The 17,876-nt window shown below is 42.9% G+C and overlaps 1 protein-coding gene across 1 annotated transcript in view; it reads left to right on the forward strand.

Moving 5' to 3' along the window:
* LOC121536633 (nck-associated protein 5-like) overlaps nt 1-17,876 on the forward strand; it is a 77,791-nt gene that overhangs the window by 10,745 nt on the left and 49,170 nt on the right. The window contains exons 5-6 of the mRNA XM_041844044.2: nt 7,696-7,734; nt 9,968-10,087. Of these exons, the coding sequence (XP_041699978.2) occupies nt 7,696-7,734; nt 9,968-10,087 (159 nt within the window). The remainder of the gene's footprint in view (nt 1-7,695; nt 7,735-9,967; nt 10,088-17,876) is intronic.

The raw sequence follows: 17,876 nt of genomic DNA on the forward strand, positions 1-17,876 counted from the left end.
GAGCAGTGGCTTCTTCCTTGCTGAGCGGCCTTTCAGGTTATGTCGATATAGGACTGGTTTTACTGTGGATATAGATACTTTTGGACCTGTTTCCTTCAGCATCTTCACAAGGGCCTTTGCTGTTGTTCTGGAATTGATTTGTACTTTTCGCACCAAAGTACGTTCATCTCTAGGAGACAGAGCACGTCTCCTTCCTGAGCGGTATGACGGCTGCATGGTCCCATGGTGTTTATACTTGCGTACTATTGTTTGTACAGATGAATGTGGTACCTTCAGGCGTTTGGAAATTGCTCCCAAGGATGAACCAGACTTGTGGAGGTCTACCATTTTTTTCTGAGGTCTTGGCTGATTTCTTTTGATTTTCCCATGATGTCAAGAAAAGAGGCACTGAGTCTGAAGGTAGGCCTTGAAATACATCCACAGGTACACCTCCAATTGACTCAAATGATATCAATTATTCTATCAGTGATGGCTATTCAACAGTCTGATGGCCTTAAGATAGAAGCTGTTTTTCAGTCTCTCGGTCCCAGCTTTGATGCACCTATACTGACCTCGCCTTCTGGATGATAGCGGGGTGAACAGGCTGTGGATCGGGTGGTTGATGTCCTTGATGATCTTTTTGGCCTTCCTGTGACATCGGGTGCTGTAGGTGTCCTGGAGGGCAGGCAGTGTGCCCCCGGTGATGCGTTGGGCAGACCTTACCACCCTCTGGAGAGCCCTGCGGTTGCGGGCGGTGCAGTTGCTGTACCAGGTGGTGATACAGCCCGACAGGATGCTCTCAATTGTGCATCTGTAAAAGTTTCTGAGGGTCTTAGGGGCCAAGCCAAATTTATTCAGCCTCCTGAGGTTGAAGAGGCGCTGTTGCGCCTTCTTCACCACACTGTCTGTGTGGGTGGACCATTTCAGATTGTCAGTGATGTTTACGCCGAGGAACTTGGAGCTTTCCACCTTCTCCAGTGCGGTCCTGTCGATGTGGATAGGGGCGTGCTCCCTCTGCTGTTTCCTGAAGTCCGCGATCAGCTCCTTCGTTTTGTTGACATTGAGGGAGAGGCCCTCACCTCCTCCCTGTAGGCTGTCTCGTCATTGTTGGTAATCAGGCCTACTACTGTTGTGTCGTCTGTAAACTTGATGATTGAGTTGGAGGTGTGCGTGGCCATGCGGTCATGCGTGAACAGGGAGTACAGGAGGGGGCTGAGCACACACCCATGTGGGGCCCCTGTGTTGAGGATCAGCGAAGTGGAGGTGTTGTTTCCTACCTTCACCACCTGGGGTTGGCCCGTCAGGAAGTCCAGGACCCAGTTGCACAGGGCGGGGTTCAGACCCACGGCCCGACCTTAATGATGAACTTGGAGGGTACTATGGTGTTGAAGGCTGAGCTATAGTCAATGAACAGCATTCTGACGTAGGTATTCCTCTTGTCCAGATGGGATAGGGCACCGTGCAGTGCGATGGCGATTGCATCGTCTGTGGATTTATTGGGGCGGTAAGCAAATTGAAGTGGGTCTAGGGTGACAGGTGAACCTTAACCTCTCAAAGCACTTAATGATGTGAAGCACTCTGTCTTTTACTCATTCCTTTGTAATTGTATCAGCCCGTCTGAACCCATATTGTCATGAGTAAATGGATGCTTATCAAGATATTGATCGTCGTAAATGCTCTGTCGATGCAGTGCCAGAATCTAGATTGCAATCAGCTGCTGGATGAGACACAAGCATGAATCAGGGGCAATTTAGGCCAGAACTGGTATAGACTTTGAAGTTCACCAGAGTGGCTGCATCTCAAATGGCTCCCTATTCCCTAAGTAGTGCATTACGTTTGACCAGGGCTCAGGTAAGAAGTAGTGCACTATATAGGGAATAGGGTGCCATTTGGGATGCAACCAGTGAGTTCACTGGGTTTACTCTAAGCTGAAATGCTTGATAGGGTCTGGAAAGGACTAGGAATGACTGCAGTTTCCTTATTTAAACAGACACAGTTTTGAATCTGATGAGAGTTAAAGCTAGAATCCTTAGCTGCTACATCCATTTTTTGACATATAAATGTATGATATATACCCATTGACTCTTCAAGAATATAACTTATGCAGTGCATTCGGGAAAGTATTCAGACACCTTCCCTTTTTCCACATTTTGTTACATTACAGCCTTATTCTAAAATGGATTAAATAAAGAAATTTCCTCATTAATCTACACACAATACCCCATAACAACAAAGTGAAAACTGTTTTTTTTTAATACATTTTGATGAATGTATAAATCATTTAAAACTGAAATATGACATTTACATATGTATTCAGACCCTTTGCTATGAGACTCGAAATTGAGCTCAGGTGCATCCTGTTTCCATTGATCATCCTTGAGATGTTTCTACAACTTGATTGGAATCCACCTGTGGTAAATTCAATTGATTGGACATGATTTGGAAAGGCACACACCTGTCTATATAAGGTCCCACAGTTGACAGTGCATGTCAGAGCAAAAACCAAGCCATGAGGTCAAAGGAATTGTCCGTAGCGCTCCCAGACAGGACTGTGTCGAGGCACAGATCTGGGGAAGGGTACCAAAACATTTCTGAAGCATTGAAGGTCCCCAAGAACACAGTGGCCTCCATCATTATTAAATGGAAGAAGTTTGGAACCACCAAGACTCTTCCAAGAGCTGGCCGCCTGGCCAAACTGAGCAATCGGGAGAGAAGGGCCTTGGTCAGGGAGGTGACCAAGAACCCGATGGTCACTCTGACAGTGCTACAAAGTACCTCTGTGGAGATGGGAGAACCTTCCAGAAGGACAACCATCTCTGCAGCACTCCACCAATCAGGCCTTTATGGCCAGACGGAAGCCACTCCTCAGTAAAGGGCACATGACAGCTCGCTTATAGTTTGCCAAAAGGCACCTAAAGGACTCTCTGACCATGAGAAACAAGATTCTCTGGTCTAATGAAACCAAGATCGAACTCTTTGGCCTGAATGCCAAGCGTCAGGTCTGGAGGAAACCTGTCACCATCCCTATGGTAAATCATGGTGGTGGCAGCTTCATGCTGTGGGGATGTTTTTCAGCGGCAGGGACTGGGAGACTGGTCAGGATCGAGGGAAAGATGAACGGAGCAAAGTACCGAGAGATCCTTGATGAAAACCTGCTCCAGAGCACTCAGGACCTCAGACTGGGGCGAAGGTTCACGTTCCAACAGGACAACGACCCTAAGCACACATCTAAGACAACGCAGGAGTTGCTTCGGGACAAGTCTCTGAATATCCTTGAGTGACCCAGCCAGAGCCTGGACTTGAACCCGATCTAACATCTCTGGAGAGACCTGGAAATAGCTGTGTAGCGACGCTCCCCATCCAACCTGACAGAGCTTGAGAGGATCTGCAGAGAAGAATGGGAGAAACTCCCCAAATACAAGTGTGCCAAGCTTGTAACGTCATACCCAAGAAGACTCGAGGCTGCAATTGCTGGCGAAGGTGCTTCAACAAAGTACTGAGTAAATGTGATATTTCAGTTTTGTATTTTTTATAAATGTATAAAAACCTATTTTTGCTTTGTCATTATGGGGTATTGTGTGTAGATAGATGAGGGGAAAAAAACGATTTAATCAATTTTAGAATAAAGCTGTAACGTAACAAAATGTGGAAAAAGTCAAGGGGTCTGAACACTTTCCGAATGCACTGTAATTGCCTTATGAGCTTAGTTTAACTAAAAACCCTAAATATAACCTTGGTTTACTCCAACATTTGTAAAGAAATTAAATGTAAACAAACATGGTTAAAACTATCATTTTGATAACATGATGTTTCTAAGCTGACATATGGAATTGTGTTGAGATGGTCATACCATGGATCATTTAGCTATTTGATTTGGAATTTTAGGACCCCTTTAGGTATCAAAAAAGATATATAAAAAAATGGTTTGATAAAATATTGCATTTTGCCTTTACTACTATCTGTCCTATATCTAGGACAGATAGTAGTACACATATTTAACCCCTTATTTTTGTTGGCACAAAACTACCTCCATACTTCCATTGATTTTTATGGGTTACCTTTAGACTAGTCCCGTGACACTTGTGGGGGTCGTAGAGCAAAACTGAAAATCGTAGAGCAAATCAGAATCCTATTAGTTTGTAGGCCAAACTGTTCGGATGCTATTTTGGGATGTCTCCTGGTCTGACAAACAGCTGAAGGTTGACATAGGCGGATGTGGTGGATTGAGACACAGCCCATGAAAAAAAACAGATATCTCTAGCTTAAACTGATGGATTTTGAAGGGGACTTTTTTATTATGTTACTTAGAGGCAGTTACCATGGCGCTGCCCTCTTGAATTTTAAGTATTCAGGTAGAAGATAAAATGTTTTGAAGCAACATTAGTGAGAGTAATTCACTCTGTATGGGTTGAGAACTTGTTATAGTTTGTGGATGAGCTTTTTTGCCAATCTCTCAGGGTGCTCTGTGTCATGACTTCTGAGACAAATTGTTGTGACAGCTAGATTAAAGGGCTACATTTTCTACTGAATAAAAATGGTACCACTGAGGTACCACTGAGTCTCAACTACATGTGTTGATTCAGATCCGAGTCAAGCCAAGCTATACTGTGTCTGCACTAGCCTAGGTATTCGTCCACCATACTTTCAGGAACAGTGCTGAAATGGACAATGTGATTTTATTTTTTATCAGAACCAGCATGATACAGTTCTGGTTGACACAATTGTCTTTCAGACAAAAAATAATATTGTCTGTGTTCATGTTTCTGCTTATCTGTTTACGGCTGTGTATCAATCTTCAGCCTTCCTCCCATCCTCCAGCTCTTATGAATATTACATAAGGAGAGCTTAACTCATTAGATTAAATTATGCCATGTATAGCAGTGAATTAGTGGTCACTGTGATGCAACCAGCCAGTTCATCTTTGTCACCAGTAGCAACTCATCAGCTATCAAAGTACCCTCCAAAAGAACCACTGTCTTCTGTAAGGATCTTAAGTCTAAAGTCACATTTCTACAGCATCTCTGCCCCCTACCAGCTCACACAGTCAGCAATATGCAGTACACTGAACATCACATTTGACATCCCAAAAATGTTGAATGATCAGCACGGTCTCTGAAACTAAACTACATAATTGCTCAATTATATAACTGAGATCAAGTAATAAGTTCAAGCCTTTCATGACATTCTGCTACCTTCATTCATATTGCATATTCAAGGCTACCAACTCAACTCATTTGTTTAAACTGCGAGGAAGCGGACCAAGGGCCTCTCACATTAAAAGCCTTCTTCTTGAAAAGACTGGAGAATTCTCCATGATAGTTGACTTTGAAAAGGTAAAAGAGGAGACTTGACCAGGATCCAGTCTAAGGAAAAGGTTTAATACAGAACTTTTGAATGGTACAGGTAGTCATGAGAATGCAAAAGGCCTGATGGTAAAAAGGACTCTACAAGGTGTCGAAAGCATTCCACAGGAATGCTGGCCCATGTTGACTCCAATGCTTCCCACAGTTGTGTCAAGTTGGCTAGATGTCCTTTGCGTGGTGGACCATTGTTGATACACATGGGAAACTGTTGAGTGTGAGAAACCTAGCAGCTACCATACCCCATTCAAAGGCACTTAAATATTTACTGTACTGAATGACCAGTTGAAAAAACGGGGAGGGGTTGAGTTGTGGGTTCAAAATGAAACGCTGCCCTTTAAATATATCACTCATTGCTTCAAGCCACACCCCAGCACACCCACCGAATGGAGCAAATGTATCTCAAAGTCTGTTCAAGAACGTACAAGAACGTTTTGGGAAAACGTGTCGTTCAGTACAAACCGTTCCGCAACTTAGCAAACGTTCAAGTGAACTGAACGCACCCCTGTTCTAAACACACACACACACACAAGCAGCTAGACACAATTCATCAACTGTAGAGATGTAGATGATAGTATTAATGGGACATCACATGCTATCGGAGTTATTGGAAGTTCGGAGTTCCGACTGGGAAATTTCACTTGAACAACGCTCCAAGTTGTAATTACACGTGGGAAACTCAGAGAAAATGTTGTTACCCGAGTTGCCGAGGTAGTGGCGTTTCACCACTGGCCTTTCACCTTTTCAACCAAAAGATGTCAACAAATCCGTTTTTGACAATTACAAACCTATCAATGTGGATAATGTAGCTAGTTTGACCATATTGTCAATGTTAAGCAAGCAAGTAACTTTATTTGCAACGTTAGCTTGCTTATCTAGCTAGCTGAAATCGTATTGGTTGAATAATGATTCTGACTTTAATAGCACTTGAACACAATAATGTCAGACTCATGACCTCCTTAGCGACAGTTCAACATTTACTGGGGTGGGTGGTCCAAAGTAGTGGAGGGTTGTGTGTTTTTTTATTGGGCACGAAGAAGGGTAGTGCGTTTTTTCCCTGGTTTACATTCACCCTCTTGCAGGTTTTACTATATATACTGAACAAAAATATAAATGCAACATGCAACAATTTCAAAGATTTTACTTAGTTACAGTTCATATAAGGAAATCAGTCAATTGAAATAAATAAATTAGGCCATAAACTATGGATTTCACATGACTGGGCAGGGGTGCAGCCATGGGTGGGTGTAGGAGGGCATAAGCCCACCCACTTGGCAGCCAGGCCCACCCACTTGGGAGCCAGGCCCAGCCAATCAGAATGAGTTTTTACCCACAAAAGGGCTTTATTAAAATGTCTGGGATTTTTTTTTTCAGCTCATGAAACATGGGACCAACGCTTTAAATATTGCGTTTATATTTTTGTTCAGTGTAATTTATTCTATCATAGCCAAATTTCCTCTTCTGCTTGCATATGACTCCACTATATGAAGGTGTTTTGGTACTTCCCTTATGCAATTGGCCATGCTTTACCGCACGCTTACTATACTACAGGTCAATATAGTCTATCAGTCTGACTGTCTATCCTGCTAACTAGCAATCATACCACATAAAATAATTCAAAGCTGCACATTAGCGGAGAGGACAGGTGAGTCATTGCGCATGAAAGAACATTGAAGAGATGAGACACGCAGCTCAAAAAGCTACCCTCTTGATCTTGTTTAGGGACAACACAATTATCCTACCTAGACTAGCCTACAACACCACATTGCAATGAATAATTGCATTATTGTTTTCAAGTGAGTACAAAATTATACTCTAGGCTGTAAACTGTAGTGAAAATGTCATTTAAATAATTGCGCAAAATAATTGTTTTTTACAGTACAAAGGGTGGGGGGTCGTGTAAAATGCACTGGGAGGGGGTGCAAGGAGAGGGTCGTGTGAAAATATTGTTTACGTTGGGGAGGGGGGTGCATTTCATTTTTATGACAACTCAAGTTGGACCACCCCCGAACTGTCCCTTATTAGGAAGTTTCACACATCCGACGAGCATCTGAACTCTGCATTAATATTGTTGATAATATTGAATGAAAATAACAACTAGAGCCCTTGAAACAAACAACCAATACAGACAACAATTACAACATTGGTGAATAAATCTGCTTCTTCACACAAACGTTATACAACAAGCCTGGAAGAATCAAATCAACATTTGATTAGTCACATACACATATTTAGCAGATGTTATTGCGGGTGTATGTTGACTGAATATTGTCTTAACTTTTCATTGAGTGTATTGTTTATGCAATGTTTCTCTCTATAATTTACCTCCGCTCTCGCCGCTATCTTCCTCTTCTAGGTCGCTAATCAGGTGGTTCAAGCGCTCCTCACTCAAAAGGTTTGTCTTTGTTTTGTTTCATTGAAGCATCATTAAATAAGTCAATCAAGTCTAAGGGAGGCTATAAGATAAATAATGATGGAATGTCATAATGATATATAGTTGTGTACTAGGTAGTACGTCATGTCTATTGAAACTGAAAGACCACATGCTCACTACAACTGTTGGTATATGCTTGTCAGATTTCTGCGGATGTGCCATGTAATCCATCGGCCAGCAGGCCAAATTTCACATGTTTACCACATTGTGGTAGCAAAGTCTAATGATGATTTTCATTAAGGTCCATGTCTGTGGGCTATACAGTGCATTCGGAAAGTATTCAAACCCCTTGACTTTTTCCACGTTTGTTACGTTACAGCCTTATTCTAAAATTGATTAAATCGTTTTTTTCCCCTCATCAATCTACACACAATATCCCATAATGACAAAACAAGATTTCTGAATACTTACGTAAATAAGTTATTTCTGTTTTCGCTTTGTCAATATGTGGTATTGTATGTAGATTGATGAGGAAAATGTTTTATTTAATCAATTTTAGAATAAGGCTGTAACGTAACAAAATGTGGAAAAAGGGAAGGGGTCTGAATACTTTCCGAATTCACTGTATTTTGGTATGATACCCACATATCGGAGTTAGCTAATTGTGGTTATCACTGCATTATATGTTACGACCCCTATGCGTTCAGTTGGGCCAACAGGATTGATGGTGTGAAATTTAATTTTGTATTATACAGGGAACAATCTTCTCAATATATGGCAATTGGATATGTTATTAACTTCATAATACAACACGTTTTAAGGTATGAAACAATTGGAATGGTAATGACATCTCTATGGGCCCACCTTGGGGGTCAAAGGTCATACATGTATGTATTTTGGGGTATACCGATCCAGAATGGACAGTATTGGGATGTGCTCTATTATCAAATGGTAACAGGAGATGATAACTACATAACATTTCCCACAGAACAAGGAGACCCATTGGGGATTTTTTTTTTTTATAGCTATATAGAGTCATCATAGATTTTATAGATCTATAATCAGTCCCAGCAGCCTATTTTCAAGATGGCCGTCATTCATTCAAAATGGGAGAAACTGTATGGATTTTGCATGGCCATAACTGAATAAATAATTTGTGTAATAAGACCAATAATTGCTTAAAATGCGTGTTACAATTTGTAAGTCGCTCTGGATAAGAGCATCTGCTAAATGATGTAAATGTAAATGTAAAAATGTAAGTTACATGTATTTAGTTTTGTAACCATTTCAAACACTTAAAAGGTTCTATTAGCATTCATCATTTAATTAAAATGACGTGCAATATGATTCTATAAATTGTGTTAACGTCAAGAAATGTGATGTGAAACCTGCCCCGTACATTGCACCCTATATGACATCCCATAGGAATGCATTACGTCCAGCAAAGAGGTACAGGCAACCCATTTTCGCAAAATGCCTTCATAACGAGTGCACCAAACTTGACATAAAACCAATAGCCTACCAGATTTGGATCTCTTCGACTTGTATTATTTTGTAGTTCTGCTATTTTTAACATTGTTGTTTCAATGATGAGTCAGTCTAGGTAACTCATTAGATCTGATGGCAAAAATTGACAAAATCCCATGGTTTTTAAGATGAGATCCACCCAATAGAATGTTCCGTTGTTCTTTGATACAGTCATTTTTCATTGAGCATGTGAACATTCCAACTCAACTCAACAATCCTTTATTAGCCTGGAAACGTTCTATTGCATAGACTCCCATACAACAAGATACAGTATATAAAGGAGTGAAAAACATAGAAACTACTTTTTTGGGAGAGAGTATGATATACAGTATCAATTTGATCAGGGGCTTGTGGGGAACAATTTAATACCGTCAAACCTTTGCCACCCCAAAGTACACACGTTTTTCCAATGGCCCATGGACTAATGCTTCTGAATTAAAATTACAGGGACACCTTTTATGAGTCATGTGTGTATGTGTAAAGCATTATGAATGCATACTTGCATTTTGTATGTATTTGAGGCTCTTATCAGGAGCCACGATCTGTAATGATTGCATGTAGAATGTCTTGTAGGGCCCATGTTTTTAATGGTCAGGTCACGTGGTCAGGACAAACTCCTGGCCCTACATAATGCATAAAAGAAGGCACACTGGACATGTATAATTATAAAGCTGGTTTATACAAAGTGTAACCATCCTTTGTTGTGTGTATGTCGGTGAATCTCCAGGACCTGAAGGAGGAGTGTGTGAAGCTGAGAACACGCGTGTTTGACTTGGAGCAGCAGAACCGCTTACTGAACGTTCTGTTCCAGCAGCGGGTCAAAACATCCACCAACCCCATCTCTCAGGTAGGCTGGCTTGGCATAGACTGGATAAAGACAAATATTGACCAGTTATAGGTAAGCTATAACAGCATTTGAGCAGGTTCATGGGTTTATAATAACATTATAAGGTGATGACCTTAATGGAGTAGTCTAAGATTGGTAAATACATTTTTTGACTAGTAGTTTTGACTTTTAAAGTAACGATATATAGCCACTGGTTATTGAAGACTATGACTTACAAATGCCTCATGAGCTTAGTTCTAATGTCTTACCCCAGCATAACTCAAAATATAAGATTGTTTTACTTTCTTGATTGTAAACAATATAATTGTAAACAAACACTGTATAGCTTCAAAACATGGGTAGAACTGTTATTTTTAGCTCATGGATGGTCAATCCTTTCATCCTTAGCTCTGTCTATGAATTTAAGAGCAGTTCCATTTCTCCAGCCCCATCCCTTAGCTGTTTACCAAAACAAGTTTTGTTTCAAATCTCAGATTGTGCCTTTGAAAGGAGATACAGAGAAGTTATTAATTAAGAGCAATAACATATCAACACACATTCCACCGTAGAACCGTATTTGTCGCCTTCAAATTCCCTATGCATCTTAAGAATAGGTTTAATGAGTAATGTATAATTAAGTAAATTATAATAATTACAGAATAATCATGTAATTAAATGATGTTTCTGAATGATTGATTATTACAGTGTTATGACAGCCAATTATCTTGTTATTTGTCCTCTTAGATATTCAAAAGGAGCATGTTGTTGATTTCAAGCGAGCTACAGGCATATCCAAAACAGATGATACCCAACCTATATTGCCTTCAACAGCTTAAGCCGATGTCACACAAAGCAATCTGGATGCAATGTTGCTTGCAACAAAGTTGCATCTGGGTTACTCAGTGTGTCACCCCCAAAAAATTGCATCCCATGAGATAGAAATCAATCCTATTTCACGCAACTGACTGTATGCAATGTCCAATCAGTGAGCAGAAAAAGGTTTACATGACTCGTCATATTGTCATTTTGGAACTCTGACCCAGTTGTCAAGTCAACACAGCTGTCAGTGCTGCTGACAAAACAGACATGCCAAATGGGAAATGTATACAACATTCTAGACACCATGGCCAGTCAGGGTTTATGTACATGATCTGGCATTCAATAAATGTAATTGTAAAAGTGAACACAGACCTTTCTCTGTACAGTTTCAACAGAAATTGTCCAACATGAACTGCACTAGTTGGCTAGCTTGGTAAAACATGGTTGGCAAATAGGCAAGATTTTGGCTAGCTAGCTAAATTGTACAGCCAGCATTTTGTGTATATTAATGTTGTTACAATTACCAAACGTTTGATAAACACATAATTTATGAAACCATGATGTGATGTATGACAGGATTGCCTGTAGCATGCAATTTCAATTGCATTTGAAATGCTTTGTGTATCAGCAAAGTTGCTTGAGATCATGTCACTTGCAACTTTCATCTGCATCAGAAATTGCATCCAAATTACATTCTGTCAGCTAAGAGTATGGCTACCCTAAATAATTATAGGAGCTACTTTGTTAATACCCCAATGTTCGAAGTAGATTAGCCCAATATAGACAAACACTATTCATATCTCTGTTTAGTGGGGGATTTAGCACATCTACTCCCTGTGTAGTGTTGCACAATGTTTTGACATCTACAGTATGGTGGATCATTCATCTCTTTGCAAAGCCATGACCAGTAGTAAGAGGCTACACAGGTCCACCAGGGAATAAGAATCTTTGGAGGTTTGCCTGTTGGTATTTCATGAGAAGAAAAATGTATTACAATAGAGAGAGAAAATGACAGATTAAAATAATTACATTAATCATGTCTCTTTCTAGTTATTTTCAACCAAAAAATGACCTCACTTGAAATGGTCATGGTTTGAACTTGGCATAGAACATTTATGAAATGTATGAATCCCCTGCCAGTTCATTAAGTCTAATGTATGCTTACAAGTGCAGTAAAATGTCATTCCACATCCCTGGCCTTTTCTTTAAAGGTTAAATTCACCAATTTGCTAAGGGAGCGACTGAATGTACTTCTTCCTGCCGGAGATCAGTGGCTGCAGAAAGTTGTATTGGTACAGATCTGACAGGGTACAACATTTGTTACTATAGTACAAGATTCAAGTGGGATTAGACATAGCCATAGGAAGTTGTTTTGAGGAGGGGGTGCTGACCCAATAAATATTTTATTGGGGAAAAAATAACCTTTATAATAAAGCATTGCATGCATCTATGCAGACTAACAATAAAATATCATTCCTAATGAGATGAGTAGCCTAAGCATAGTACAAGATTCGGTAACAGTATCACTGCAGCCTAAGTTAATGTAACACGTAGCTGTTTGTAAAAAAAAACTGTTGTGAACAGCGAGCACATTTCTTTGTACTGCATAATTACAATGGGTGTGTGTGTGTGAGAGAGAGAGAGAGAGAGAAAAAACGAGAGGGGTGTTGTAACTAAATGAGTAAACACAAGATTGTGCCTAATAAAACTGAGCACAAAAATAAACTGTTTTAGGACCATTGACAGCTATGCGAGCCATCGCGGAAAAAAGGACCTTGATCCAGCACCGGCGGGGCCATGTACTGTGTTGCTTGCTAGTGGGCTACGTGTTTGACATGGGCCCTTCCTCCAAGTTTAGAATCGTAAACTAATAGAAAATAGAAGTGGAAGATCTATTGTGAGCACTGCTCCAGATCACTTGATATCCACCACAAGGGGGAGAGAAGAGGGAGAGAGAGGGGAGAGGGGAGAGGGACAGAGAGGAGGGAGAGACAGACACCTGACTCAACTGAAACTAAACTGCCTATCATACAGAAGAGCGTGTGTCAGACTCCAAACCCCCACAACTGAATAGATAAGAGCATAAATCATGAGCGCACCGCTTACAAAACAGAGCTGAGAGCTCTCCATGCAGAATCATGCCGTTGCCACCCAACTAAATCCAGCAAAGTGGACTCACTTATCACTGGAACCTCTCACCAAAGCACCCCCCCCACCCCCCAATTGCTCAACAAACCACAACACAACACAACAACTGCGTTCAAGAACAGAAAAAGCACAGCAGACTAATTTCAGTAGTCAACACCATACTATCCACAAGCTATAAGAGTAGCCAACACATTAACGTTGCAATAATATGAAATTTTGTAACACAGCAAAAACCAATTAATACATCCCCGAAAAGCATTGAATAACGAATATTAACTGCACGGCGGCAGCTTATTAACCCCCTATGGTCCAAGGGCCTGGGCTGAGTTTCTACTAAGCTAACATATGGAATTGTTTTAAGATGGTCATACCAAGGATAATTTAGCTATTTGATTTTGAATTGAACCTTTTCACGTGTGAGTTCTAAATATCTAACGGTCCCCCAGAGTAAGTTTTATTTATGCGTGTTATGTCAGAATTCACTCACTGTTCCAAAATGTTGTTATGCAACAGGACAGTTAACCCGCGCTGCCCTCAAACCAAGGCATGCTGCCTGCTAATTATCTATAGGTTATCTTTCAACTTGTCAATTTGACATGATTTTCTAACAACAATTTGAAATGATGTGAGTTCCACCTCTTCATTAATTCACATAGAAGTAGCCCATTTCACTGTGGCGGAATACTTACACTTGAGGCATGCTATGCTAATGTAAAGCGAGAATTAGCTAGATGAGCTGGACAAACGTCTCTCTTCAATAAGAGCCCAATGGCCCAAGCACTCCACCAGTGTTTCCTCAGGTCAAGTATGCAGACATTTGGTCATCTCCAGTCAGAAGGTGGGCAAACTTTTTTCCCCTGGCGCATTGCCTTCGTTCTTATCAAAGTAAGTGCCTTATCATAATACAGTTTCTGTATATCATGTCATTTCTACTGTAGCACATCTATTTATGTATGGAGCATAATGTATTCTGTGTGTATTCCTTTATAACCACGGACAAGCGAGGTACTGATTTCATAACCTTTATGGTGTTATACTAAATTGTGCTTATACGCTGAACAAAAACATAAACACAATATGCAACAATTTCAAAGATTTTACTGAGTTACAGTTCATATAAGGAAATCAGTCAATTGAAAACAATTCATTAGGCCCTAATCTATGGATTTCACATGACTGGGAATACAGATATGCATCTGTTGGTCACAGATACATTTTTAAAACGTAGGGGCGTGGATCAGAAAACCAGTCAGTATCTGGTGTGACCACCATTTGCCTAATGCAGCGCGAAACATCTCCTTCGCATAGAGTTAATCAGGCTGTTGATTGTGGCCTGTGGAATGTTGTCCCACTCCTCTTCAATGACTGTGCGAAGTTGCTGGACATTGGCGGGAATTGGAACATACTGTCGTACACTTTGATCCAGAGCATCCCAAACATGCTCAATTGGTGACATGTCTGGTGAGTATGCAGGCCATGGAAGAACTGGGACATTTTCAGCTTCCAGGAATTGTGTACAGATCCTTGTGACATTATCATGCTGAAAAATGAGGTGATGGCGGCGGATGAATGGCACAACAATGGATCTCATCACTGTACTTCTGTGCATTCAAATTGCCATGGATAAAATGCAATTTTGTTTGTTTTCTGTAGCTTATGCGTGCCCATTCCATAACCCCACCGCCACCATGAGGCACTCTGTTCACAACGTTGACATCAGCAAAACACTTGCCCACACTACGCCACAATGCCATCTGCCCAATACAGTTGAAACCGGAATTAATCCGTGAAGAGCACACTTCTCCAGCATGCCAGTAGTCATTGAAGGGGAGCATTTGCCCACTGAAGTCTGTTACAATGCTGAACTGCAGTCAGGTCAAGACCCTGGTGAGGACGACAAGCATGCAGATGAGCTTCCCTGTATATACACTACCGGTCAAAAGTTTTAGAACACCTACTCATTCAAGTGTTTTTCTTTATTTTTTACTATTTTCTACATTGTAGAATAATAGTGAAGACATCAAATCTATGAAATAACACATATGGAATCATGTAGAAACCAAAAAAGTGTTAAACAAATCAAAATATATTTTAAATTTGAGATTCTTCAAATAGCCACCCTTTGCCTTGATGACAGCTTTGCACACTCTTGGCATTCTCTCAACCAGCTTCACCTGGAATGCTTTTCCAACAGTTTTGAAGGAGTTCCCACTGATGCAGCACTCCATCACTCTCCTTCTTGGTAAAATAGCCCTTACACAACCTGGAGGTGTTGGGTCATTGTCCTGTTGAAAAACAAATGATAGTCCCACTAAGACAAACCAGATGGGATGGCGTATCACTGCAGAATGCTGTGGTAGCCATGCTGGTTAAGTGTGCCTTGAATTCTAAATAAATCACAGAAAGTGTCACCAGCAAAGCATCCCCACACCTTAACACCTCCTCCCCCATGCTTTACGGTGGGAAATACACATGCGGAGATTGTCACGGTTTCGGCCGAGGCTGCTCCTCCTCCTGGTTCGGGCAGGCATCGGCGGTCGTCGTCCCCGGAGTACTAGCTGCCACCGATCTATGTTTCATGTTCGTTTGGTTTGGTCTTGATGTTGTACACCTGTGTCTAGTTAGTCCTCATTAGTGTTCTATTTAAGTCTCGTTGGGTGTGTCTGTGTTTGTGTGTGATTGTTCCTGTCGTATGTTTGCTTGTCGATTTCCTTATTCGCTCGGTTGAGCTTTACTCCACTGTGTTGGAGCGTTTTACGCACCTGTGTAGTGCGCCTTTTGTTTGTCGCCTACGTGCGTAGTTTCGCCTTCGGGCAAGTTTGTTCTGTTTTCCTTGTTGGATATTCCACTAAAGTATTTTGGACTATACTTCGGTGTCCTGCGCTTGATTCCACCACTACACCCACCTACAGCATTTATGACAGAATCACACACCATAAGAATGGAATCAGCAGGAGCCGCAACAGCCCAGGCGACGCTGGAGGACAGGGTCCGTGAACAGAGTGACCAGATCCTGCAGATGGGGTCCGCACTGCAGGAGGTGATCACCACCATCCGAGGCTGGGGGACTCCTACACCGCCATCCTCTCTGCCAGCCCCATCGGGAAGTCAGCCCATTCCCGCTCCGGAACCCAGAGGAGTTCGACTCTCGCTCCCGAGGGCCTACGATGGGACCGCGGCCGGGTGTCAGGGATTCCTTCTCCAGGTGGAGCTTTACCTGGCCACCGTGCACCCGGTGCCCTCGGGACATGAGAGCGTGTCCGCCCTGATCTCCTGCCTTTCCGGGAAGGCGTTGGAATGGGCCAACGCAGAGTGGAGGAGGATCGACGCGAACACCATCACCTACGACGAGTTCTCCCGCCGCTTCAGGGCGGTGTTTGACCATCCCCCGGAGGGGAAAGCGGCGGGGGAGCGTCTGGTCTTCCTCCGGCAGGGGAGGAGGAGTGCCCAGGAGTTCGCCTTAGAATTCCGTACTCTAGCGGCGGATGCAGGGTGGAATGAGCGGGCTCTCATCGATCACTACAGATGTAGTCTACGCGAGGACGTCCGTAGGGAGCTGGCCTGTAGGGACACCAGCCTCTCGTTCGACCAGTTGGTCGACATGTCCATCAGGCTGGATAACCTGCTAGCTACCCACGGACGTTCCGAGGGGGGTCCGTCCATTTCACCCTCCAGCGCCTCCGAGCCGTGCCCCATGGAGCTCGGGGGCGCTGGCGCTAGAGAGCGGAGGAGGAAGAGCCCGAGGGGGCCTGTCTCCTGCACCAAGTGCGGTCGTGGAGGGCACACTGCGGCCAGGTGCTGGGGAGGGTTCTCCGAGGGAGAGTACAACAGGCCACGCACTGGGGGGCCTCCCAGGTGAGTAGACGCCCCGCTTACCCAGAGCTTTCTGTTGCGCACTTTTGTATACCTGTTGGTTTTCCACAGGTTGCACCTCATTCCCAGCATAAGGCGCTAGTAGATTCAGGCGCAGCTGGGAATTTTGTTGTATAACTTGGTGCGCATTAGGGAGGGCGATGAATGGAAAACGGCGTTTAGTACCACGTCAGGTCATTTCGAGTATCTTGTCATGCCATATGGGTTGATGAATGCTCCATCAGTCTTCCAATCCTTCGTAGATGACATTTTCCGGGATATGCAGGGACAAGGGGTGGTCGTGTACATTGATGATATTCTGGTGTACTCGTCTACCCGAGCTGAGCATATAACCCTGGTGCGACGTGTATTGAGGAGGCTGTTGGAGCACGACCTATATGTCAAGGCAGAGAAATGTCTGTTTTTCCAGGAGTCAGTCTCCTTTTTGGGTTATCGGTTGTCCGCGTCAGGGGTGAGAATGGAGGTGGATCGTGTGTCCGCTGTGCGTAATTGGCTAACTCCAACCACTGTAAAAGAGGTGCAGCAGTTCTTGGGCTTTGCGAATTACTACCGGAGGTTTATCCGGGGTTTTGGACAGGTGGCAGCTCCCATCACGTCCCTTCTGAAGGGGGGTCCGGTGCGCCTGCAGTGGTCAGCTGATGCGGACAGGGCCTTTGGGAGACTGAAGGACCTGTTTACGTCGGCTCCGGTGCTGGCGCATCCGGATCCCACAATTCCATTTCAGGTTGAGGTGGACGCGTCTGAGGCTGGTATAGGGGCCGTTCTCTCTCAACGGTCCGGCTCGCCACCTAAACTCCGCCCCTGTGCTTTTTACTCCAAAAAGCTCAGCCCGGCGGAGCGTAACTATGACGTTGGGGACAGGGAGCTGTTAGCTGTAGTTCAAGCCCTTAAGATGTGGAGGCATTGGCTTGAGGGGGCTCAACACCCTTTCCTCATTTTGACTGACCATCGGAGCCTGGAGTACATCCGG

The sequence above is a fragment of the Coregonus clupeaformis genome, chromosome 23 (genome assembly GCF_020615455.1).
Source record: "Coregonus clupeaformis isolate EN_2021a chromosome 23, ASM2061545v1, whole genome shotgun sequence".
Lineage (NCBI taxonomy): Eukaryota > Metazoa > Chordata > Actinopteri > Salmoniformes > Salmonidae > Coregonus > Coregonus clupeaformis.